Below are 25,134 nucleotides of genomic sequence, written 5' to 3'. Positions count from 1 at the left end.
CAGGCTTCCCTTCTGCCAGCGTCAACAACAGAATGAGTTCAGAGAGGCTTGGCTCACGAAGCAGAACCAGTTTCATTAGAGCTACCTTGGAAGCGTGCGGGCGCAGGTAGCCTTTCCCATATTTGGCCTCGGGAGACGCCGCTGAAGGTCAGGTGTGTCAGCCGTGTGTGTGTGCGTGTGTGCGCTTTATATTTGACATTTGTCTGCTTTGTAGCTGCGGGACCTCCCTCTGCTCTGTGTGCTTCAGAGAGGAGGGCAGCGCTGCAGATGAAGAGGGAGATAATCACAGGTTTGTCAGCCGCCGTGTTGGCGTGACGCGCGCGCAGGTCGGAGGGCGTCACTCACCTCATGTGGATGAAGAGGCAGAGGCTCAAGCTCCACTTCCTCCTCCCTCGTTTGGTTCTTTTGTCTTTTCCGCCCACACGTTCTCACTCCGCTGTTGGCTGGCTGCGCTGCAGAACGTCTTGAGTACGACTTTGTGCTTTACAGCGTCTATCCGTTAGGCAAAAATGTAGGAACTATTTTACCATTTATGTCGGGCTAAAAATGCGAAATTCAAGATGCAAATTCAATTTTTACATGAAAATGTAGCATAAAATTCCATTAGAAAAATAACATTTTCTATTTGATTTGTCATTGAAAGTGATTTTCTTCATCCAAATAGAACAACCTTTTATGATTCCAGCATCTTAAGTGTAAATATTTGTTTCATAATATTTAGGGATATATATACATATATTAGGGTATTAGTTATTATATTCTATTTGACCACTTTTTTTATATGTTTTAACTCTTAATTTGGAGGTTTTCATGCAAAAATGCTCAGAAAATCTATTAAAAATATTAAATGTGAGCAGCTTAAACATGTAATATTGATCAGAATAGGAATGTTTTATAAATAATGAATTCAACAAATAAATAAATAAATAAATAAATAAATAAATAAATAGTTGCTAAATGCACTTTAATAACAATAAAGCAACCAGGTTTGCTCCGTCAGAAATCCATATTTATTTTATCAACAACCCTTTAAGACATTTTTCTCACTGAAAATGCGTCAAATTAAAAGGTTTAGACTTCTTGAAAAGGACTGAAAGATTTTGTTTACTTGAGAGTCCATATATTTATTTATCATTTGCTAAAGCAATGCTATGACCTTCTATCTGAACCCGTTGTCACCATAGCGAACAATTGTTTCTTTTTCAATTCTATTCTGCAAAAAAAAATGAAAATGAAATTCAGCAGCTGTCTGACTCGTATTTTCAATGGTCTCATTTATATACCATTGAATTCAAAATGAACAATACAATTGCAGGGTAAGTAATCATTTATGGAATTTTATGCATTTTCATTGTTGGAGGATTAAATATTTTAGTATTTTATTTTCCAAAGCCCCCAAAAATATTGAATTTCAATAGTTGTTGGATGGATTAAGGAAAATATTAATTGGTTATAGCATTGCAATGTAAAAATGGGAAGTGTTAAAGCATCAACTTTGCTGATTGGCAGTATTTACAGTTACTTAATAAAATTATCTATTATCTGCTTTTTGAGGCGGCATTTTCACACTTTCTAGTTTTGTTGATAAATTGGTCAGCTGACATGAACTCTCGCATTAACAGATGACGATAACGACTGTTCTCCATCATGTCTGTAACGCCACTCGGGAATCAAACGCAGTTCCTATTGACCCCGTCATCACCACTGTGGATTCCCATCAGCCTCTGGGGGGTCGTGAGCAACGAGCTAACGACACATCGCGCAGCATAAATCCTGACAAACGGCCATTGCGGCGCCTTCTTTTTCTGAAAAGCTTTTCACCTGCGTGCGGCTCCGTCTCCCCCAGCTCGGCCTATTATCATAAGTGGGTGTTGATGGGCTGCGGAGAGGCGCACTCAGGAGCCGTTTCAGAGGACCCGTAATGGAGCTCCCAATAATCTGCCGCAGGTTCGCCTGCATGCACTCGGCGCGCAGATACACTGTTTAGGCGAGCATGAAGGAGATGCAGGGCTTTGATGTCAAAGCTTCTGTGACGTCGCCATCACAGCTGTCAGACGCGCCAACGTCGCGCTGCGAGTTTTATCAAAGGCCTTTTTATTTGGAGACGTGTACCGCCGGGCGATTGGAAGAGCAGCTACTGAAACAGATCTTAAAAGTGTGACTAAAGCGCGTGGAGCGAATTCCTCCGTAAAGGGGCTGATCTGCGGTCTGTGTGTACAGGACTGCTTCTCGTTTCCGCCTCCGTGTGTGAGATGGTGTGTGCAGAAATGATGAATAATCAACGCTGCTCTTTGGAAAAGTTCTTCACTTCAGACTCACCTGAACATGCTTACACGTCGTGAGCGACTCCTACGACCCTGTTTACACGACGGTGTTTTCAAGTGAAAACTGAAAACCTTTATTGCATTTTGAGGGACCGTTTACACAACAACGGGGCTCGGAATCACTGAAAACACAACATTTTGGAAAACTGCTTCCAAGGTGGAACTTTTCAAAAAAAATGCCCCGACTCCATCTCCGTGGAAATATGCAACTTTTGTGAAACGCTGCTACTGTGCATGCGCACTATGTCTGTAGTAAATCGTTTTTTCTGCCCGTGTGCGAGTAGATAGACAATAATAACAATGGCGGCCTCCAGAGTCCCAGTCCATATTCTCCTGGGACCTCGTAGTTTTATAGTTGAGAGTCCAATGATAGCAGTACAACTTCATCATACGACCATACAAACGTCCTTTTACTCGCCATTGTTAATGTTTATAGTATATTGTTCTCTGCATGTTATGTCTGTGTGGTCTCATTACAAAAACAAACAATAGCACCCACTTGTGGCCCTACATGGAAACTACACTTGTCGCGTTTTCACTTGAAACATGTAAATCGTACATATAAGAATAAAAAATCCTGAAAAAAAATGTTCAGCTCAGAAAAAAGTTTCTATTTAAAAAAAGAAATTAATATCAGTAAATCACAAATACAAGTAGTTATTTTCCTTATGAATGTGTCTTGGTGCTGTGGAGGTTGCGGCTGCAGGATCTATCACAGTATCAGTCTGTGCTGATGGATTTTCCTCAGAAGACTCGGAGAGCTGAACGTCGCTCAGCGTATCGACCCGTGTGGAGACTTCGCCGGCTGGAGGCGCTGACATCGGTCTCTGTGAGATATTCCTTCTCTTGGCTGGGCGTCGTCCTCGGAGCTGAGAGAGATGTACAGGGAGGGATGAAGGGGAGGAGAGGGGAGGGGAGGGAGGGTGGGAAAACAGCCGGCGGAAAACATCTCGGCCATTTCTCAAACTCCAAACTGCACCAGCAGGTGGTCGAGCGATCGCAGAATCCACTGTTTACTCCAGTTGACAGACTTTCATCTGTCCGCCGTTCGTGGATGTCGCCCTTCACTTTCGGCATTTCCAGTCCGTCTTAATGTGTGTTTTCTGACACGGCTGGCCTCGGTTTCCTCTCGGGGACTCTCCGGCTGTTTTCTGAATGATTTCTGCGGTCTGTTTCTGAAGCCACGTCGGCTTCCTTGTTCTAAAGATTTCAATTTGCACTTTAAATAAGAAGGATTAACTATTCTGAACTGGTTTATTTTCATCGGATAAGAACGTGTATTATAAGGAAAGAAAGTGAGTCAACTGGCTTGGAAACCTGAAGAAAATGGGGGGAAAAGGGGGGAGTACTCCAAGCTGAAGTAACGTGTAGTCCACTCACCGCTGAGCAGCTTCTATTGACTGGTAATTAGAGTCCAGTCTGAGGAGCAAGGTCATCGATTCTCCATTGATAATTAGAAATAGGTGGGGTGGGGGGGGGGGATTTTTTTCTGAGGTACAAAGCAGCGTCTGAGGGTAAAACGCCTCGGGGGGGAGGTCGAGTGGGGGGCCGTCTTAGGACGGAGTGTCTGACCATTGTGTTCACGTCATGTGGAAGAAAAGCGACTGGTCGCAGAGATTCACACTTTCTGTCTCTTACTGTCGGGCGACTGAAGAAGCTTCTCGCTCATTACTGGAGATTATCGATTGAAAACCACTCACCAAACCGCAAAGACACAATCGAAGGCCCTGCTGCTCCCCAAGAAACTGCAACTATGAGCAGAGTGGGAAGAAAGTACTTTTCTAATTACTACAATCAGGTTTGTGACTGGAGTTGATGCGTGAAAAATGGTTGTAGAGCTGCTGTCTCTCTCCTGCTCGGCCCTGTCGTCCATGACCCTAAAAGGTTAGAAAACGTCACAATTAGACACAAAAGGATCCAAAAAAACTGATAAAAGAGCAAAAACAACTGGATAAAGGTTTTAAAAACAAACCCACTAAGTTCCACAAATCTAACAATACATCACCAATGAAACAAAATCGCAAAACGACCACAAATTGACAAAAATGGTACGATTGGGCAAAAAAAAGGTTCAAAATTACGCAACACAATGAAAGAAATGCTGAAAAAACTACTTAAGAGTGATACACAGTGTTACCAAAAACACCAAAAACCATAAAAGGAGGAAAAACATTTAAACTATAGACACTAAATGATTAAAAGAAATATGCAAAAATGACTTAAACAGATAAACCGACGAGAACAAACGGCTCAACAAGAAAAAGAGACCAAAATACTCAGACAGATTTTTTACAAGAACGGGAAAACTCCCACAAAAAGGGTACAAATATGATCATTTTAAAGAAATCTGACACGAGGCACAGAATGACAAGCAGACGAGAAGCGTGAGTGCAGGTGTCCCTCGCTTTGTGGCTGTTGGACGTCAATTGAAAGAAGAATGTACAGATAATGAGCCGTTCGGTGAGACTCGGAGACCGGGCAGAACCTCCACTGTACATGTGTCCCATGTTAATCACGTCTTCAGCGATCCTGCAGCGGTGTAAGCCGGTTAATTGTTGACTCTGCGCTGGTTTCTTCAATGGCTGGAGGCGGAGTGTTGACGCAGTGTGGATTACCGAGCTCACCGCTGTCATTGACAGAGGATACAGTGTGAAACCTCTCTCCCTCTCTCCCTCTCTCCCTCTCTCCCGCTCTCTTTCTATCTTCCTCCTCCTGTGGACGCTGGCTTTGCTTCCTATCAGCAAGCCACAGCGCTCGCTCCATCAAACCTGCACTCCAGCCTCCTTTCAGGCCTCCGCGATCGCTTTAATTGGCATTTGAAATCACGATTGCATTAAACGGAAAGGAGCTGTTATGCACGAGGTTTAGTGGAGGTTTCGACATGATCTCAGCTAATGGGGAGTCCGGGAGTGAAATAATCCTCCATTTAAAAACCAGCAAGAGGACTTAATGCATGAAGGTCAAACTCACTGCGGAATGATGTGTTGTAGGCGAGCTGATTGGCTCTGAGGGTCGGCGACGTTTTTTACAGCATTAAATGATACAATGATACTTGTGGAGGAGGTGGGTCACGGCGCAGTTCGGGGGGGGTCGTCCCCCCGTGATCATCATATTCCCCTGTCACATCGATTGTTTTTAACAGTCAAGATCATTTGATATATGAAAGAAGCAGCGCTGCCAACTTTGGATTTTGTCATTTTTGGTTAAGTTTATCTTCCTCCTCAATTTGCAGCATTTTCTTTCTTTGTTTCCAGATTAGATTACTGTATTTTCTGGATTATAAATCACACATGCAATTTATTTTAGGAGGACTTATATATTAAATATACCATCTGTGACCACTAGATGTCACTGCATGACAACTGAACACTGCTGCAGTGCCATAAAAAAACTCATTATTCTGGATTATAAATCACATGTTTTTTAATTGATTGCTTATGTGACTTATATTAAGAAGCGACTTGCATATCAAAATATAACTGTAGTTACCATTTACGACCATTAGCTGTCACTGTATAACAACAGAACAACGTTACTGTACCACTGAAAATCATCCGATATTACAGTATTTGACTGACATAAAAAGCGAACAGGAGAACGGTGGAAAGGAAAAACTCCTTTTTAACACGGGGAAACGTGCAGAACCAGACTGAGAAGTGGAGATTTTCTGCTGTTCTTGTTTGGAGGTTTGAGGATAGAAAGAAATAAAAGGAAAGGACGGAGAGCAGCAAGCAACAAAGATTGTTAGAAAGAAAAAAATGGTTTTGAACCAACTGAATGAAACTCTGTCGTCACGCTTTAAATTCTAAATTATATATATAAACATACATTTTCCCCTGCTAGTAATGTTGTGATTGACTGCAAAGCCATAGCTTGTATTTCTTTCTTTTCTGAGGAAACGATTTCATGCCGATGTACGAATTACCACTTGAGTCTTGAGTTTCTCCCGGGACTATGAGAAGGACCTGGCCTCTAGCGAAGGCTAAAAACATCCGTAAAAATAAAGAGGCTTCTTCACATGTTGTTTAGCAGATTCCCCGTTTAAAACCCCGCGGTGGTTTTTCTCCTCGAGAAGCGTGGTATTTAACCCCGCTTCACATCTTCAGCTGTCACCGAGTGCTCATATGTTGTGTCTCTTGTCTGTTTCCTCTTCAGACTCCTGTGTTTGCTGCCTCGGTGGTCGTTCAGTATTTTGGTGTCACAGCAGATCGGATCAGTTTGTTCCAGTCTGGGTGAGTTAATGTCGACCGTACAGACACAAAATTATGTTTTATTGGGTCAGTTGTTTGTACTTTTGTAGTCGTTATCATTCATTTCAAGTCATCTATTGATTTAGTGTTTAGTTTTCCTTTTTTTGTAGCAGAGAAAATATACATTTACTCATGTGCTTTGAGTATTTACTGGATCATAAGGCTTCTAACACACTGGAAGTTGCAACAAATATTTGGGGCAAACATTTTGATCAAAAACAAAACGGGATCTACATCAATATGTCTGGTATGAAAACACATGTAGTCCACTGTTTTTCATCGCCAATAGTTCAAATCAAGTCTTCTTTCAAATTTGCAGATTTCAAGCTGACAAATATCAAGTTTTTATTTACGTGTTTTCAAGTGAAAACAGGGCGCCTTTGTTGTATTTTGGGTTGTTTGTTTACATGATAATGGCGCTCGGGACTTGGTAGTTTTATTGCTGAGAGTCACAGTAATAGCAATCCAACTTCATCGTCTGTCCATTTACACACATTTCTTAATGTTTAAAATGTGTGTGTGTGTTTTTATTACGCAAACAACCAACAACAAACACAAATCTCTTCTCAAACGAAAATGTACAAACAATGCATTTTCACTTGAAATGTCACATAAACGGGGCCTTTATTGTGACATGTAATTACTGTCGCCAATGAACGTTGGGGTGAAGGTTATCTTTTTGTCTGTGGGTATTTATCTATTTATTGGTATGTATGTATGTATGTATGTATGTATGTATGTATGTATGTATGTATGTATGTATGTATGTATGTATGTATGTATGTTACCAACTTTTTGCAAAAACTATTGACGTGATTGCATGAAACTTTCAGGGCTGACTTGTCTTTATCCAAGGATGGTTCCATTACATTTTGAGAGCTATTGGGTCAAATGTCAAGGTCGTGGATACCAAAAGGTCAAAACACTTTTTTCGTCACAACCCGATCAGTTTCAATCCGATTGACGTCAAACGAATGCCAAATTTTGAAGTTTTGAATTCCCTATCCGCTGATGTGCCACATGATACAGTGCGATTCACAAAGAAATTTTGATATGTATGTACATCAGTGTCAAACAATGATAACATGAAGTAATTCAAATAACCATGACAAATGATACAAGGAGTGGAGTGGTGGATCAAATAAACTTGCAACCCATTGGTTTCCATTGTGACAAATGTGGCAGTGGCGAAGCGAGTTTCTTAATGTGTGCTTTCGTCCAAATTTTTTATCAAATGAAAAACACTGCGTTTTTTTTTTTTTTTTTCTGTCGTTCTCAGGAGTTTAGTTTAATATTTTTTAAGAGGAACCACAACCAAATGTAATCCTTGGGTTTCATGGTGGAGGATATTAATAGTTTCACCCTCCACCTATCTGTTCTGCAACGATTTCTACCCAAAAGGATTTAATCATATTGGGAAAAGGAATCCCCCTGACCCCAATAATGCCTATTAATTCCATATATAGCTTTTAAAAGTGTATCTCGCAATCATTTTCATTATCTTGGAACACGTATTTTTTAATGCTTTTCCTCCTCTTGAGTTTGAAAACCAATAATAAGGAAACACATGCTCAGATACAAATGTCACCGACTTTCATCATAATTAAGTCGTCAGAAATCATCAATTTATCTGAAAAATATTCTTTGTGCAGAGCTTATTCATGCTTTCCCCGGGCCAGCCAGATGTGTGAGTGTGCGAGATTAGTTTGTGGGGTCGAGGATGTTTTTTGGGGCATTTCATCGTAATTAACGTGTCAAAACTGCATCAAAGACATTGAGGCGTCGATGGCGACAAGGTGACACCGAACGGTTGGCGAGCAGCTCCTTAAATGCGGCGCGTCGTCACTTCTACCACCTCCGGTGTTCCCCCCCCCCCCCCCGACGACCTCAGAGTGCGAGCGCCGACAAAGCGGCAGCGATACGACAACGTCTGTCTCCGAGCGTCCCGCCAGATTTCCCGTCTGTGGTTCAAATTGAGTGACAGACTCTTGAAAGCGTTCGCTCGCAGCGTCGCCGTGAGTGCGGTGGATGCGCGAGTCGTGGAACAGAAGGCTGTACGTGTGAAGAGTGCCTAATCGAGTGTTTTTATGCCCCCCCCACCCCCCCCCCCCACGTCTACCTGCTGAGTGTCTTAAAGACTCAAGCTGGGCGTTTTTGAGCTCGTGTTGCCTGATGCTCGAGCACACAATCATCCATAAACGCCCACCAGCGCCTTCCCGCTGCGCCCGCTCGCCGAAGTGCGAATGAGCTCATAGTCGGTGGAAGGAACGGGGGGTCGGAGTGCGTTCACTGCAGCGGTGGGAAGACGTCCTCGCGCCGCCAACGACTCTTATTTACCACTTTCTCTCAGACAAACCCAGATGCCAGGATGCAATTGGCAGAGGAAAGTTCTCCACAGACACCTGTGAAGTCCTTCACACTTTTCACCCGCTGTTTCACAAAGTTTGTTCGCTGATATATGATTGACTGTTTCGTGTATTTCACATGGATATATCAAGTTGAAGGGACACAATGATGAGGAACACAAAAACTTACAACACAAGAGCAAAAGACAAATCAGGATGTGAAATTTAAAAAGGTTGCCAGATGAACGCAAAAGCTAAAACACAAAACTTACAACACATGTGCAAAAGCAATGTCGCTGACAACGTAAATATACACGCTGCAACATAAATTAGAAGGAAACTACGCAGAAACAACGGTCAAAAACATGATTAAAGAAGTTGCAACGCAAATCTATTGTAAAATCTGCAACAGAAACACAAGTCACAACACAAATACAAAAGGTGATAACAAACATACGCAAGCGGCAACATAAATTACAAGGACAAAAACACCAGCTAAAAACATAAATACCAAAGAATTCAACCCAAATACAAAAGTCAAAATCATGAATCCAAAAGCCACAGCGTTAGTTCATGAGCGATGGGTTGTTGTTTTTTTGTTTTTTTCTGGGAGGGGGGGGGGCACGAATGAAGCGTTTTGACCAAAGTTTGTGGTGTTTTGTTAAAACTTCTGGGCCACCGTACTTCTGAGGAAACAAATCACATCATTTCCTGCCTTCAAAGTCCTGAGACACTTTGATTTTTGAGCCACATTGTGCTGGAGAGCCGTCTTTCTTATTTATAAACTTTCTGAACTGCTTCATGAAGTCATTCAAACTGTCGACGGTCTCATTGTCCCGCAGTTAATAGTTTTTAATAAATCCTCATTTACATAGTTTCTGTAAGCAGCCTGCTCGCAGATTAGCTTAATTAAAAGTGTCAGCGCTGTTTGAAGATTTGGGCCGCGCTGCCGCGCTCTCGCCTTTATCTGGCGCCTCCTGGATCTTTTATTTGAATCTTCCAATGGAGATTGAGCCGGCAGCTGGTGGAGTCGCAGCATTCATCTCTTTCATCTGCTTTGAAAATGGCACCATGTCTCAGTGAGTGGATGTCTTTCATCAGAGAGCCGAGAGGGCCATTGATTTATGTTGCTGATGAGGGTTTTCTTTGACTCCTCGTGACCTCCATGAGGATTGATGTGACGGTGCGTGCAGGTATGTTGGAGTAAATATTGTGCACAGGACTCCTGCTGAGAAGAAATGAGACCAAATGTTGCATGTTAGAGTACATAATGACCAAAATCGGTCAAAAAGCAGACAATCAACAACCACAAAGTAATGAAAACCAAACAAAAATACCATTTAAAAAAAATGAATAAATAAAGATTCAACATGTCTCAAATGAAATCTAGAATAGTTGTAAAAGATAAAGGATCAAAAATAAATGCAAAATGGACATATATTGATCCAAAACAGCAAAAATCACAGAAATTAAAAACAGAAAATTGCAGCAGATGAAGACCAAAGAGACAAACAATAAAAGTCAAACAGCAAACCTCTTTCACAAAAACAAAGAAAAACACCAAAAGGAGATTCAGAGACGCCACAGATGGATGAAAACGAGAAGAAACAGTGTTCGATGAATTAAGTCAAATAGCGACAGACATGAGTCTTCAAGCATCATCAAGTGATCGAATAACGAGGCAAAGCATCCAAAACACTGAGTTAAGCAGAGAAGAACCAAGATTAGGTGACAATCTAAACTTCAAATCAGCAGACTGTTTTTTTCTATAGGTAAATCTTTAACTCTGCTTACGTTTAATAATAGACTCGAGGTGACAGAATTCCCAACAATGAGAATCTTTTATTCAGGATCCTCCATCATTTATTCACGTCCGTGAGGAGTTTTGTGCTGAAAAGGCCGATTCTGAGCTCTGATTGGTCCAAAGTTTGGTCTGTTGCACACGCCTGGATGCAGTGGAAGCGCAGTCTGCTGAGGTGGAAATGAACAGCCGTGACTGTGGCGGTGAAGTCGGAGTCAGTTCTACTCGCACGTCGGTAAACTCCAGTTTTTCAGGCTTCTGGAAAATATCTGCTGGAAGTCAAGTGTTGTTGTTGGAGGGCAGAGACGTGGTGGTGGAGGATGAGGACCGTGGGGTGTGGGGGGAGGGGGGGGGCTTCATCCAGCAGTGGCCCCGCCGGCTCTGACGCTCCCTGGATCCTCAAGCTGGAAATTGCCATAATGTGTCGTGCAGGGGTCGACTGCACAGGATTCTATTAGAGGCTCCATCTGCTGTGCTCACACACCCGCATGCACACATACACTGACACACGGACACACGGACACAGGCATGCATGACACACCTACGTATGTATACGCGATCCATGGACAAACTCATCCTCAGACACACATGTTTACATATACAACCTTGCAAACGTGCAACAGATACAAGCACACACTAACACATGCCTGTAGAAAGACACAAATTCAGATCCTTTGCTTAAGTTTTATATTTTGATATAGTTTTGATTGTCCACTCTCTGGGATTTTGTGTATTTGAAGACCAAAGGAGTTTACTCGACTCTTTGGTCTGTTAGGAAGATATTAGGACTCAGATTTTCTCTTTTCTCGCTCTCTCTCTCTCTCACACACACACACACACACACACACACACACACACACACACACACACACACACACACACACACACACACACACACACACACACACACACACACACACACACACACACACACACACACACACACACGCAGAATATATATGTATTTCAGAGTGAATCATTTCTCAAGGACAGGCTACTCTTTGTCCTCATCGCCTGTGCAGTTAACATGAAGTGTGCATGAAAAATGAGCAGCAGTGTAAGTTAATTGAAGTGTTCTCATTATCACACACACACACACACACACACACACACACACACACACACACACACACACTGCCGAGGTGCCTTTTGACCTCTGCAGCTCCTTCATCGCTGCTTTATCCGTTAAATGTACTCGGTGGCAGACGTGTTGACTCCCGTCCAGACTTCTCATGCGTGGGCGAAGGAAATTGACACCAGCTTCATGCTAATGCTAGCTCAGCATGCTGCCCACAGCAGAGGAGACCACAGAACCTTCAGCATGCTCGTTTCTACCGTTATCACTTGTGTTACTTGCTGCACAGATCCCATGGATCAGAAGGCAGCAAAATTAACTTCTAATTAATAAGTGACACAGAATTTCTATCATCTGAAGGGACAACTGCCAGGAAAAAGCCAAAGCATGCAAAGTGTGTATGCTTTGCTTCGTTTATGAGCTCCACTGTCGCGATGGGCAGGTCGACAACAACATTGATCCTTCCAATCGATTCTCATCTTAAAATATCAGTCTTATCTTTGTATTTGCTCTAGTTAGTTAATCTTGATGCTGCCAATACTGTATAAATGCTAAAGCTTGGGATCATCATGTTTAAAGCTGAGATAAAAAGCAAGAAAGTGTAATGTTGTCTTTTTAATAGCTGTAATTTAAAATGAGATGCTGCACACTCTTTTCTTTTAACACTGAAGCTTCAGTTACCTTCAGACATTAAGCTGATGGAATATAGTATTAGTATTACTTCTGTGTCCGTGATAGCGGCTACGGTTTTGCTTGTTATCAGATAAAGGAAATCGGTGGTATCGCACATTACTACTTTCTAGTTGAGCCACACGAGTGTCTGTTAACTTGAATGCTCATCGTTTTCCAAATGCAGATGGGTCCGTTACCATGTCACTGCTGGAAATGGTCCTATCACAGATGGAGCTTCTTAATACTTGTGGCGGCACAGCATAGTCACAACAAGGACTTGAGACCATTTCCACATTAGGCATCGAGTCCCCGGGTCAGTCTTTTCCTCGATGATATGACCTCCTGGAAAAAGACGTTCCTTCATATTTGATGTACTGTGGTGCAGTCAGTATGATCTTGTTAGATATCGTGAGCAGAAAAGTCACTAAATTCTCTTGGAACGTGGAAACGGGGTAAAATGCAACATTTTTCTAAAACGCTGCTACTGTGCATGCGAACCACAGCCGAAGTCAATAGTTTTGCGCGTGCCCGTGCCCGTGTGGTCCATGTGTGGTCTGTTTATTTAGATGAATTTCCTTCGCAGCAGCCATTAAAACTTCCACCTCCTCTCTGAGGACATTCAAGCGGCGTTCAAACCTCCATATCTGTAGTTACGTCAGCGCCTCGGTGACGTTTCGCTGATTCAACCCGCCGGAGGCTTGGCGGTCTCTCCGCCACGCTGCTTCAAGCCACTTTATTATGTCGGCCATGTCGGTTCTGGTGGAGCAGTGTGTAAGTGAGTGTGTGTGTGTGTCTGTCTGTGGTTATTTTTAACTTGAGTGCACTATCTCCTCGACCGATTGTGTGCGGAGGCCCTGAGGGGATGTGTGCTGCCCCCCGCCCCGCTTCCTCCTTGTCGGTTACTCCTAGAGGACCACGGGGTGTGTGTGGGTGGTGACGGAGACCGCCTGCCGGTCACTCTGCATCGTTACTAAACCAGACGCACAAAAAACGTGCCGTTTCGCTCAAGTATGACTAAAACTTCCCCGTTTCCCGCCCCTGAACCCTTTCCGGGGACGCTCTGGCGTGTAGGTGTGAAGGAAAGTGGGTCAGGGCTGGCGAAGCCTCGGCGTGACCGATTAATCACACAGTTAATCCACAGCCGTGATTCCTGGCCGTCGCGTCTTCACAGACGCCACACAGCGGTTTTCATTGTTATCTCATGTGATCTGAGTGAATTGAAACAGCAGCTTAACTATGATGCAAAACATTCATTAATATAAAAAGATTTTTGTAAGATAACATTTTCTTTTTCTTTTATATTTGTTAGATTAGCTGCACTAGCAATATAGAGCATAGCAATTTTATGTTTTATTTTCAGATTGTTACTTTTTTGGAAGATCAATTGGGACAAGACACTGATAATTAGAATAAGGTAGATCTGTCGTAGGTAGGTACGTAGGTCGGTATGTAAATAGGTGAGCTATAGGATAGGCGGGTAGGAAAAGGGAAGGGTACTGTATATATGAAGGTAGGTATTTAGATAATAGGTAGATGGATTGGTAAAAAAATTAAGTAGATGCATTAGTGTGTACTAAGGCAGACAGATTTTTAGGCAGATAAACAGATCTATAGACAAGTAGGCAGATTTTTACATGGGAAAATGGAAAGTAGATATGTAGGTAGGTAGGCGATACGTATGTTCGATGGGAGGTAAACAGGTCTGTAGATAGTGAGGTACATCATGGGTAAGGTTGATCAGTCGATGGATTGGTTGGTAGGTATTTATGTATAAATGTATATATATGGATGTATAAATATGTAGGTAGGTGGATAGGTAGATATTCAGATAAATAGATATGTAGTTATGTCGTTAGATTGGTATCTAGAGAAGAAGAAGAAGCTTTGCTTCATTACAATCTGCAGGTTTTTGGAATGAGGTTTTTAATCTGCCTTTGAGCACAGCACAACTTCAGCTGGAATAAAAGGTTGGGGAAGTGACTTTGTGTGAACCCAAAGGTGCACCTTTTTTGATATTCTGCAGCTTCCTTGCCATCCTTGACATGTAGGAAACGCGGGGAAAGGAGCCGACAGGAGTGGGGGAAAGAGAAAAGTATGAAGAATTGATGTAAAGTAGAGGAGGAAAAGCTTTTCTGTCAGAAGAGGAAGACAAGAGGGAGAGCGGTTGGCTGTCTGGGAATATTGAGCCACAAAGCATTTATGTCAGATCAAAGCTAATCCTTATCTTTGGGAGAAGGATTCAGTAATACCCCGGGCTGTCTCACCCCCTCAAGGGCAGGTCTGTGCCTCCAGTCTCCCTCAGCTCGTCTTCCTCGCTTCTCCGTGGGGCTTGTGGGATTTCTCAGCACCTTTTTTTTTCTTTTCCACGACTTTCACTTGGCGTGGAGAAACTAGGTCAGTTGGGGTGTTCGGGTGGGGGGGGTTACGGAGAGGAGTGTTTTGCCTCAGGGGGCTGCTTCACGAGGCGGGGGTAGGAGATGTAGAAGATGCTGCAGATGATGCTGACGAGAGCGGATCGACTTGACGGGTTAATGAGGGTTCACTCAAGAACTCGTGCCGGAGAGTCTGAAAGACTGAGAAAACCTGGTAATCATCGGTGTTCCGACTTACCACTACTTTTGACAGGAAGGCACAATAATACTATTCTAAAGTTAACAATGTAATTACAGTCACCTAAGTTTCACGGGGCGAGTTGCTTGGCATTTTTATTGTCGGTAACACTCGATGCTGCAGAGCTGCTGTTTATCGGTCTTGTTGCTATTGTTAGCATTAGCATTATTTGGGCTTGTTGGTTCACCATTGACGACCTGGCCCCGGTTGTTCAAAACTTTGTTATTTTAACCACTGGTTAAACCCTAACGGCCGAGTTAAATTCTTAATGGGCCGTTAGCTAACCGACCGTTAAATACGCGTTGTTCAAAACATGGTTAGCCGTCAGCTAACGGCACCGTCAAAATTAACACTGTGGTTAACGTCATACGTTAGCGCCAATATATCCCACAATTCCCCAATTTTTTTATATCTGGTATTGCAAAAAATGGATAACCAAACGATGTCTTCCACGCTGAGGAAAAAGCAGAAATGTATTTATTTATCTTTAATTTGCTGAACATAAGAGAAAAAGATAAAACAAAAACAAAACGCACACAAACACAAAACAAATCATAACAAAAGTGCTACTCCCGCCTTATCAAAACATAATCTTCCCATATTAAACTTAGAAATTTCAAAAATAAATAAATGAATAAATAAAGTCAATTTTAAGTGTTATTAAGTTAATAACAAAAATTTAGTCGAAAAATAAAGTCTGAGGAGTGTTCATATTTGGGGTCTGCATTTTTCCCAGTTGCTCCGTCGGGTTGCTCTGTTGGATGTTTAATATATTGAATCAAAGCCTCCATATACTCTCAAAGATATGTGGTTTAGACTTTAATATACTGTATATGTGACCCTCTCTAATGGCATGCCGGCAACCATCTGTCTTGTCCACTGTGTTATAGATGGTCTCTGAATAGTTTTTCAAACCATTGCGATGGTTCGTTTATTAGCAATTTCTGTAAAAGTGATATTTAATCCCAAACTTTCACTTTTCTATCACAGCCCAAATGAAGCGAGATCAGTCCAGCCTCTGCTCCCAGCATACTCGGCAAGAGCTCGCTCTTATCTGTCAATGCCACCTCGGCGTCCCCACGGGGCGCCACGACAACTTTAATTGCCTGAGATCCTGTTTTTGATAAGAGACCGATATGTACGGTGCTGCAGAGCAATCAGTGGTCACCTTTTCCTATTTTTGCCACCACTTTATCCTCCATCCCTCCTCCACCTCCTCCTCTTCTTCCTCCTCCTACTCCTCCATCTGTCTCGCTCTTCACTCTTGCCGTCTACCCACGGTTGTGCCCGGAGGTACGGCGGCTCTGTCGACATGGCAGCAGTAGAGAAAGTGAAAGAAAGGAGAAAATAAAGTGAAAAAATAGTAGTCTCTCTTTCCTCAGCAGTTTTCACACTTGACGATTTTGACAAAAAATAAAGCCCCTGTTTGGTATTCATTGTTTTCGTGGTGCTATTTTGACAGGGTTTAATCATTCGTAAAAGCAAACTATCACAGCTTCTGCATGGATTAGCACGGTATACGTGATTATGCAGGGACGGAGGAGGGGGTAGAAAATGTTTATTGAGGAAACAGAAGAATTACCTCTATTTGGCACATACTGAGGCAAGGGAGTGTTCTGAATTTATCCAGGCTGCATGTGCAATATAGTTAAAATATAGTATTTGGGGAGTGATAACAAACCTCCAATGCTAAAGGTGGCCTTTTGCAGCTGAGGAACAGGTCCTTCTTTTTCAGCAGGAGGACCTGGAAAAGTCATGCATATAATAATTAGCTTGAGGCTGAATCAGGTCACACTTTCCCCACCCTGATTACAACTGGTTCAAAAATGTTGCTGCTTTTTTTAAAAGCAGTACATGACCTAGTTCACCTGTCTAAATGTCTCTGCACTGACCTACAATTAAATCTATGGTCCATTAAGGAAACATATTTTATACAGAATTGTATGGAATCTGGAATTCTCCAATCTGGAAGCATTAATTTTAGCTTTAGTTTTTTGGCTGTTCTTGCTTTTTCATTTGTTTGAGTAGTTTTTGTTCAAATCTTTGGCTATCTTTAGAAGATTCAGCTCTATTATTATTATAGCTATTTTAGCCTCTTATTTTTGCTGTTTTAGCCGTTTTGATTGCTTTAACAGATCTGGCCATATCTATTACTATTTCTGTCGTTTTAGTTATGTTTTGTTGTTTGAGTTGATTTTGCTTTATTAGCGGGTTTAGCTAACTGAATTGTTTTCACCATTTTCGCTGAAGCTATTACACTTTTTCCCCATTTCTTACTACATTATCATGGATAAGACTTTATCTTTGTCTCTCTCATGCTGTCTTAAATTTTGTTAGTTCTTCGGTTCTTTTCTGTCTTTACTGTTCCCTCATCCTAACTGGTCCAGACAGATGTTCCCCAAACGGATTGTTGATGAAACGATGGAAAAGAGAGCCTGAAAGATGCGTCCCTTAACAGTGCTCTTCATTTTTCTTCTTCTGTTGCAGATGAAGGGCGATGTTGCCACAAAAGGGTTGTGACCTCACCGAGAAGTCGACGGCAGACACTGCAGAATCCTTTCGACTTACTTTATAACCTTCATCGGAGCAGCAAGACGTTTCCTCTAGACCTGTTTGATTTAACCGCTGTTGACTGCCAGTGACTTTTTAAAGATGGAGACTCTTTCCCAGGACTCACTTCTGGAGTGTCAGATCTGCTTCAACTATTACAGTCCCCGGCGGCGGCCCAAGCTCCTGGATTGCCGGCACACGTGTTGCTCGGTGTGTTTGACCCAAATGCGCAGCAGCCAGAAGGAGATCCGTTGCCCCTGGTGCCGCGGCGTCACCAAACTGCCCCCCGGCCTGTCCGTTTCCCAGCTCCCGGACGACCCGGACATCATCACTGTCATCGCCATCCCCCACACCTCTGAGCACACGCCTGTCTTCATCCGCCTCCCCAGCAATGGCTGCTACATGCTGCCGCTGCCTCTCGCCAAGGACCGGGCAATGGGGCTTCCGGGCGAGCTTGGGTGTCGCTTCCTGCCTGGCGCCCAGCAGAAAGGAGTGACGGTGGTGACCGTGCCCGAGCAGCAGCCTCTGGGTCTGGCCATGGGTCTAGATGGGATAGGGATGGGGATGGGGATGGGGCTGGAGGGTGGCGAGGGGGAGAGCAGAGTCACCGGCCCGGTGGGAGGAGGGGGGAAGGGCTCCACGTGGTCCGGTGTGTGCACGGTGCTCCTGGTGGCGTGCGTGCTCCTCTTCCTCCTGGGCATTGTCCTGCACAACATGTCCTGCATCTCCAAACGCTTCACTGTCATCTCCTGCGGCTGAAAAAGGCCGCCGGGACCACCACAGACCTCTCCCTAGATCCCTCAAACCGCTCCTCGACGCCCCATCTGCCCTGCTCAAGGAAACTGCAGAGCGATGTGGAGAGACATGGTTGCCGAGGACAAGGGTAGGAAGGAGATCCATGATATCCCATTTTTATCTTTGGAATTAAAACCACCACAAATCTCTCTGCTGGTCTCCCACCACCCTCCATTTCCTCCATTTTTTTTTCCCCCCTGAAAGAACGTTTCAGGAATCAGCCCAGATCTGACGGACCTGTTTAGTCTGTGGTTCATAGAAGTTCATCAGTTGTCGTAGAGTTGTATAGCGAGTGCGTGCTCCTCCAAGCTGGTGCAGGGGTACGGAGAGTCGGGACTTAACGACCCTCCATCCTCTGATGCTGCAGGAATTAACGTCCAAGGAACCAACGTGTCAACAATCCCAGGAACTTAAAGTCAACAAATTTCTTAACTTTTTTTTGTATTCATACGACCTATTCAGAATGAAGTGGTTATAGATATTTAAGGGGGATAAAAACACATCTGGACTACACAGAGGTAGAACTTGCTTAAAAGAAGACTAAATGGAAATTACAATTCATTTCAGTTCAACTTTATTTACAGTATATAGCACCAAATTCAACACAGTCATAATGATCTGATAAAGTTAAATTGTCAAGTTCCAGCCTTGCCAACGTATGGATTTGCTATTTCCGGTTTTATATTTATTTTGATATAGATATCTTTGTATTTTGGCCAGTTGGTTACAACTAAATTTCTCAATAAACTTTTCAAGGTTGCAGTTTTCTGTAATTCCAAAAGACAGGGTTGTGAGCTGATTGCATAAAAGGGCTTGAATTACTTACAATTTAGGTCCAAGATACAAAACTTTGTTGGCCTTGGACTAAGACCTGAATCAGGAGATTGATCACATTTTATCTGTGCACTTTCTAGTGGCAGTGGATAAGTGGTCAAAAGGCCGGCATTTTTTAAGGTTTGAAAGAAATTGTCAAAGTCTCATTTTCTTAGTAAACACATAGTACCAGCGTTAAAATGTCTCAACTCAATACTCAATATCTTTTAGATCCTAAAAGCTGTTTTGGTATTTCTGACTTTTTTTTAATCTTCTGGGTTTATATCAATACTTTCTTGTTAGCAAGCGAGCATGTGCCTCTCCATGAGTTACATAAAAAATACGGTCAAGATATAATTCTATACGTTGAAGGGAACAATGTGGGTTAACACAGTATACTAAGTATTAGTATTTATTAAACAGTCTAAATGGGGTGATTTGTTCTGCATTTTTATTTTTGGGAGATATATTAGAAGAAAATTAAACATAACATAGAGGTTTACTTGATTTTTAAAATTTTTATTTAACTTTTTCCTCATTGCTTACTAGCGCAGTAAGTTTCTTAGGAACGTTGCCAGTATGCTAGCCTTCTTAGCAACCTCCCTCAACAATAGATTTTCTAGTATTTAGAGTTTAAACAAAGAAACTGAAACTCGCTGAAGATTATTTGAGCACTTTATATATGCTGCTAATTAGGAGGGTTAACCATTTTGTCTATATTCTTTATGTCTAGCATGCTCACTGCACGCTAGCCCTGAATGTAAATCCTGCCAAAAATGCTCATTAACTTTACATTTGTCGAGTAAGAAACACATGAGGGAAACATGTTTTTCTATAAATTTAAGACAGGTTTTAAAAGTTGAACGAGAGGCCGCCGATGGTATAATTTGATTACATGTTACATGCTATACCTCATATTCTGAATAAAACCTATATTTTTTCCCTTTACTGTTGATTTCTAAGGATTATAGAATAAATAAAGGCTTTCATGTAATATATGTATATTTTTGAGTTTTGGGGAGATTTTCCTTTACTCCTACATGGCTAATTAGGAAGTTAGCAAGCTATTTAGCTCCTATAAAAAGGACATGTTTACTATTTATGAGGGTATGTTAAGTTAAAACGTGTTGCAACTGATAAATCTGTGTTGCAGCTGTTAGAAAATGAAGTTTGACACCCTAAACGCAACAAAAGTTTTCCGTATTCACTTAAAAACCTTGTGTAGCTGGAGCCTAAGCTACAGTCTTAAATGAATGCACAGATATGAGGATGGTATTGATCTTCGCATTTTAACAGCAAGAAAGCCAACGAGCCAAAATGCCAGGATATTTATTTCAGTAGAAATAATGCAGGAGTTTTCATTCCTGCTATTTTTGCACCAGTTTAGCATTTTCTTTCCCACAGACACTTTTCATCAAACTCGCTTCACCCCGCCTTGCTTCAAACCACCATCCTGTGATTCCGCCCGCGGCCCTGAAACACACACACACACACATGCACACACTATCGACTTCTCATCTTAAAACCTTCTTTAATTCAGAAATGCTGGATACGTCGGCTCGCCGGTGCAGCGGTGCGTGTGTGTGTGTGCGTGAGTGATGGGTCAGTGTCGGGTCAGGAGTGGGCGGTTGCTGCAGGGTTCCTGTTAATGAACACTCCATCGATTTATTTGCTTTTGAATATCCTTCCGCAGAAATGGAAGTTTCTAGGTATTTGTTTCCCCCCCCCCCCCCCCCACTTTTTTATGTTGAGGCAAGCAATTAAGTCGTGTTTTTTCTCATTACAGTGAAAAAGCGGCGTGTACAGTACACACAAACAGGGTGAACTCTTTTTGTTCAGTGGACTTGTTATGTACAGAATGATTGTAAGTCTTTTTCCTTCCTCGTGATTAAGTTGTGTTCCACTCTGTTGGCAAAGTTGACATGACATGCCAATGATTTTTTTTTATTTTGCACACAAAGAATGATATGATGGGCCAAAATAGATATATGTAAAAACACAAATGCACACTTGTTCACTTCAATATCATTTCTACAGATATTTATTGCAATCAAGCAATGAATGACCGAGGAACGTGAGAAAAATATGAGATTTAATGCATCATAATTTCTTTTTTTGCCTCTAATGGTCGTGTAAAGTCTGTTCGTATTGCAGACGCATTGACTTAAGTTTGGCTGAACCGGTTCGTGCGCTGCATGCTGCTAGCTGGTTGCTATGAAACTGTATCTGAAAAGGCCTTTTTGAAGTTGGGTGTAGCTTTGTTGAAAGTTGAAATATTTTTAGCTCCGAGCTCACTGCGCTGTAGGCTTGGAAAAAAAAGAAAAGGAAAAAGAAACCGCTTCTAATTTCTCAGCACTTGAGGCTGAAGTGGTTTACTGGCACGACTTCCTTCTATTATCCCAGATAAATCTGGGATAATGCCATTGCCAGGTAAAATAAAATGGAAAATCGCTGATGTAACCAGTGTTTCTCAACATTATTAGGAATTAGAAATGAATGTACGGGATGTTCTCAACGTTTATTAACACCTAATGTAATGAACAAGTCCCTATTTGACACTATTACAACATTTTCCCTTTAAATTCAACCAAAGTATCCTACGTTGGATTTGGCACCTTCAAAAGGTTTTGGCTGCCCTATAAATTGGTTCCCAACATGAGGTCCGGCACCGCCTTTGAGGGCCGCCAGAAATAAATAAGGAGGAATAAGCACGTTTTTTTCCTGCTTGGAGTTTAATCAAATTTAATTTGCCTGTGTTAAATTATATATAGTGGCAGAAATTGTGAAGCGAGAGCACACAGTAAAAATGTCCTGTTGCTTTTATTTATCCTTTTTTGCTGTTGAGAGTGAGTGTGGTCTCCAGACTCGCTCAGAGGCAAGTTAAAGGGTCTCCGGTGAAAAACTACTCTTTAAATTATTAATATAATTTATTTTAATATAATTGACCAAACATTTTTTTAATTTAAGTGCTATAATGCAAATTTGAACATTTATCCCTGTTCCAAAAAGGGAGCTAAAATACTTAATTTCACATTTAGTTGTGTTTCCACAGAGGAAAGCACCTCAAAAAGACAAATATTAAACAATTAATCTAAGGTACACAACGATGGGTCTTATATATGAAGTAATAAGAAAGAGAAGGCAATGTATGGTTGACCAGATTAAATTGAGGTTTTATATGGTTTTAATTTTTCAGGCTTTCCTTCCCACATTGAATTAAAAAAATACAAAAAATACGGAATATATTATCCTTTGATTAGTGTCAATTCTACAAATCTACTAAATGCCACAAACATGGGGTAATTGGGCCCATTTCTACCACCTATCGTTTCTGTTAGCTGTTACCATCACCACACAAACACTCCTACACAACTTTTATATCACAGTTTGAGGATAGACAGTTGTATTGCATTCTGGTTTCACAGTTCATATATATATATAAAGAACAATTGATTCAGTTGAGGTTACAACTTAAAAATCACTTTATTGAAGTACAGGAGTAAATATTGGGCACAAATTTGTCAAATCTTAAACAAAATAAATTAAAATTCCTATCATGGTCTTCAGTTGGTACCAAGATACACAATCTAAGCATCCCATGCAATTCATTTACATTTCATTGCTGTTACATCATCCAAATTGTTTAATTTTCTGACACCCACAACAATGAAAACAAAGACTCCATTCAGTAAAAGATAAGAGGATGGGTATGTATGTGTGTTTTACGGTTTTTCTTTCACACTATTTATGATTACTTTTAAGATTGTATTGGCCTGACAGTAGTGAAAATGATCTGTTATCTGGAAGGAAGCACTAAAAATGCTGTTATACTCAAAACAAAGGCATGAAAGAAAATCTCTTTTAGACCTCATGACATTCAGCCTGTGATTCTTTTTACACATATCCCGATGAGAGAAAAAAACAGTTTTAGAATCTCCCTGTAGTCTGTATTCATTGTTTTACGAATCAAAAACAGCTCTGTATGACATTTTTGAATCTTTTTTCCTGTCTTTGTTTTTATTTTTTTACAGAAAATTAAAGAGAAGCGTAAAGGGAGGCTTGTCGTTTCTGTGCCCGTGTGTCTGTATAAAATGCTGTGAAGTTCCTGTTGTAGATTCCTTTTTGTGTCGGCTCCCGACGACACGAAGCAGCAGTTGTTTCTAGTGAACTATTAAAGCAAACGCTCTGAATCCGAACAAAGGACTCCGGCAGTCTTCATTTTTAGTCATTATCACCATTTCCCCACTATTAAATGTCTTAACTCTGAAAGATAAAAACAGCATGAAAAGATAAAGAAAAAGCTTCCTCCCTGTAACTTTGCGTATCGAACTTGCAGATTTCACGGTTGAGTGGACGCGCGCTGCCTCTGTTTACCCTCAGGAACCTTTTTTTCTCCTCAAATATTTATTGATAGAGTGTCACGGAGGTAATTAACGCTCTCCGGGGGCCAATTGCAGCCAGTATTGCTGCAACAAAACACCTCTATTCCTCACAGGCAGCAGCCGTTGCTAATGATGGCCGCCCTCCCTCCAGACTGCTCAGCCTCAGCCAGCTCAGTGCTTTATTTCTACGACCTCGGAAGGGCTTTATTTATGGGCGCGCTGGTTATTCTTAAGGCAACATCGACGTCATGGCTGTGAGGGGTTTGTAAAAGGTCTGTACCTATTTCACAGCTAATTTACATGCTCTCAGTTCAAAATATGGAATTTAATTTGGTTTTAATGTTGTCTGTCACACCCAGTGTAAAGATACATGATCAGTGTATTAATCCTCATGTGATCAGTAGACTGGAGTCTCGTGCTCCAATATAAATTTTTTTTCTGTATTTGTCATATGACCTATTGTATGTAACTTTTGCATTTATATTGCAGCTTTTCTTTGTTTTGTTGTTGTTTCTATTTGTAATGCCGTTTTTGTATTTGTGTTGCAGCTGTTGTATCAAAGTTCATTTTACATGGTGGTGCCCCTGTGTAGGAAGTGTCATCAGGCTAAACTATAGCTAAAGGACGTTTGCAGATATTTCTGGCGGCTCTCACTCAACTTCCCATCATATGAGTCGGGATGGACATACTGGTGCATCCCGACGCTCCCTGAATCCACCCTGCGATTATCATGCACACGTAATGTTACAGGAACATGGTCTGATATAAATGCAGACTGCAAACTCAATGTCCCATATTTCCATTTATCTACTGAATTCAGTAATCTGTGCTCATATTTAAAATTTAATAAGTGCCTATTCATTTTTAAATTATATGAGGTTGACTTGAGAATCCGTCTAACTTTTAAAATGTATTAATATTTCACCCTACCGTGACACAGAGTGAAAGAATTAGTCATGTAAAGCAGATATTCACTGACGTTCCCTGATCCTCACCTGCATGGCTGCTGGTTTGCATTTCTTTCTGAATCATGAGCGAGGAAATTCGAGCTCCGCCGTATCTCCGGCTCGCAGCGTTCAGAAAGTTCGTCACAGGAACTGTTCTCTTGTATCTCTGTATTATGTGAGAGCTCTCGAGGATGTATCATGAATTCTTGGCATAAGCTCGAGAGACTGTCATCCGTTTAAGCCTGGCAGCAGATGAAACTTCTTTCCTTCGTGCTGAGGGGGGGAAAAAAAAAGTTATGGTTCCCATTTGTGGGAGGCAGCGTTGGGTGACAGTGTGCAACAGAGTGAATAAAAGCAATATCAATTTTTCAGAGAACACTCCTACAGTATGTCAGAAAACTTAAATATTTGAAAGGATTAGAGGACAAAGTTCTCCGAACGGTGGTGTACAGCATGCACATGTTTTTCTAGGCTTGTTTTGGAAGATGTGCTCAAGATGAGGTGTGAACTTTTCAATTTACTGAAGTCATGGACTTTTGACAAGAGCTGAGGCTCCATTCCACTTTAAAC

General features: G+C 41.7%; 1 protein-coding gene across 2 annotated transcripts in view; it reads left to right on the top strand.

Annotated features, from left to right (window-relative positions):
* Positions 1 to 23,423, top strand: part of rnf152 (ring finger protein 152) — a 49,903-nt gene extending 26,480 nt beyond the window's left edge. The window contains exons 2-3 of one of the 2 annotated variants that reach the window (XM_080489632.1): positions 6,480 to 6,556; positions 17,565 to 23,423. In XM_080489632.1, coding sequence (XP_080345758.1) covers positions 17,730 to 18,386 — 657 coding nt within the window. In that variant the 5' untranslated portion in view covers positions 6,480 to 6,556; positions 17,565 to 17,729 and the 3' untranslated portion in view covers positions 18,387 to 23,423. The remainder of the gene's footprint in view (positions 1 to 6,479; positions 6,557 to 17,564) is intronic. The other variant, XM_080489633.1, reaches the window with a different exon arrangement.
* Positions 23,424 to 25,134: the final 1,711 nt, after the last annotated feature.

This window comes from Lipophrys pholis (genome assembly GCF_963383615.2).
Source record: "Lipophrys pholis genome assembly, chromosome: 20".
In the NCBI taxonomy this organism is placed as follows: domain Eukaryota; kingdom Metazoa; phylum Chordata; class Actinopteri; order Blenniiformes; family Blenniidae; genus Lipophrys; species Lipophrys pholis.
The sequence above is the reverse complement of the archived record's forward strand: the minus strand, read 5'-3'. Positions and strand labels throughout refer to the sequence as shown.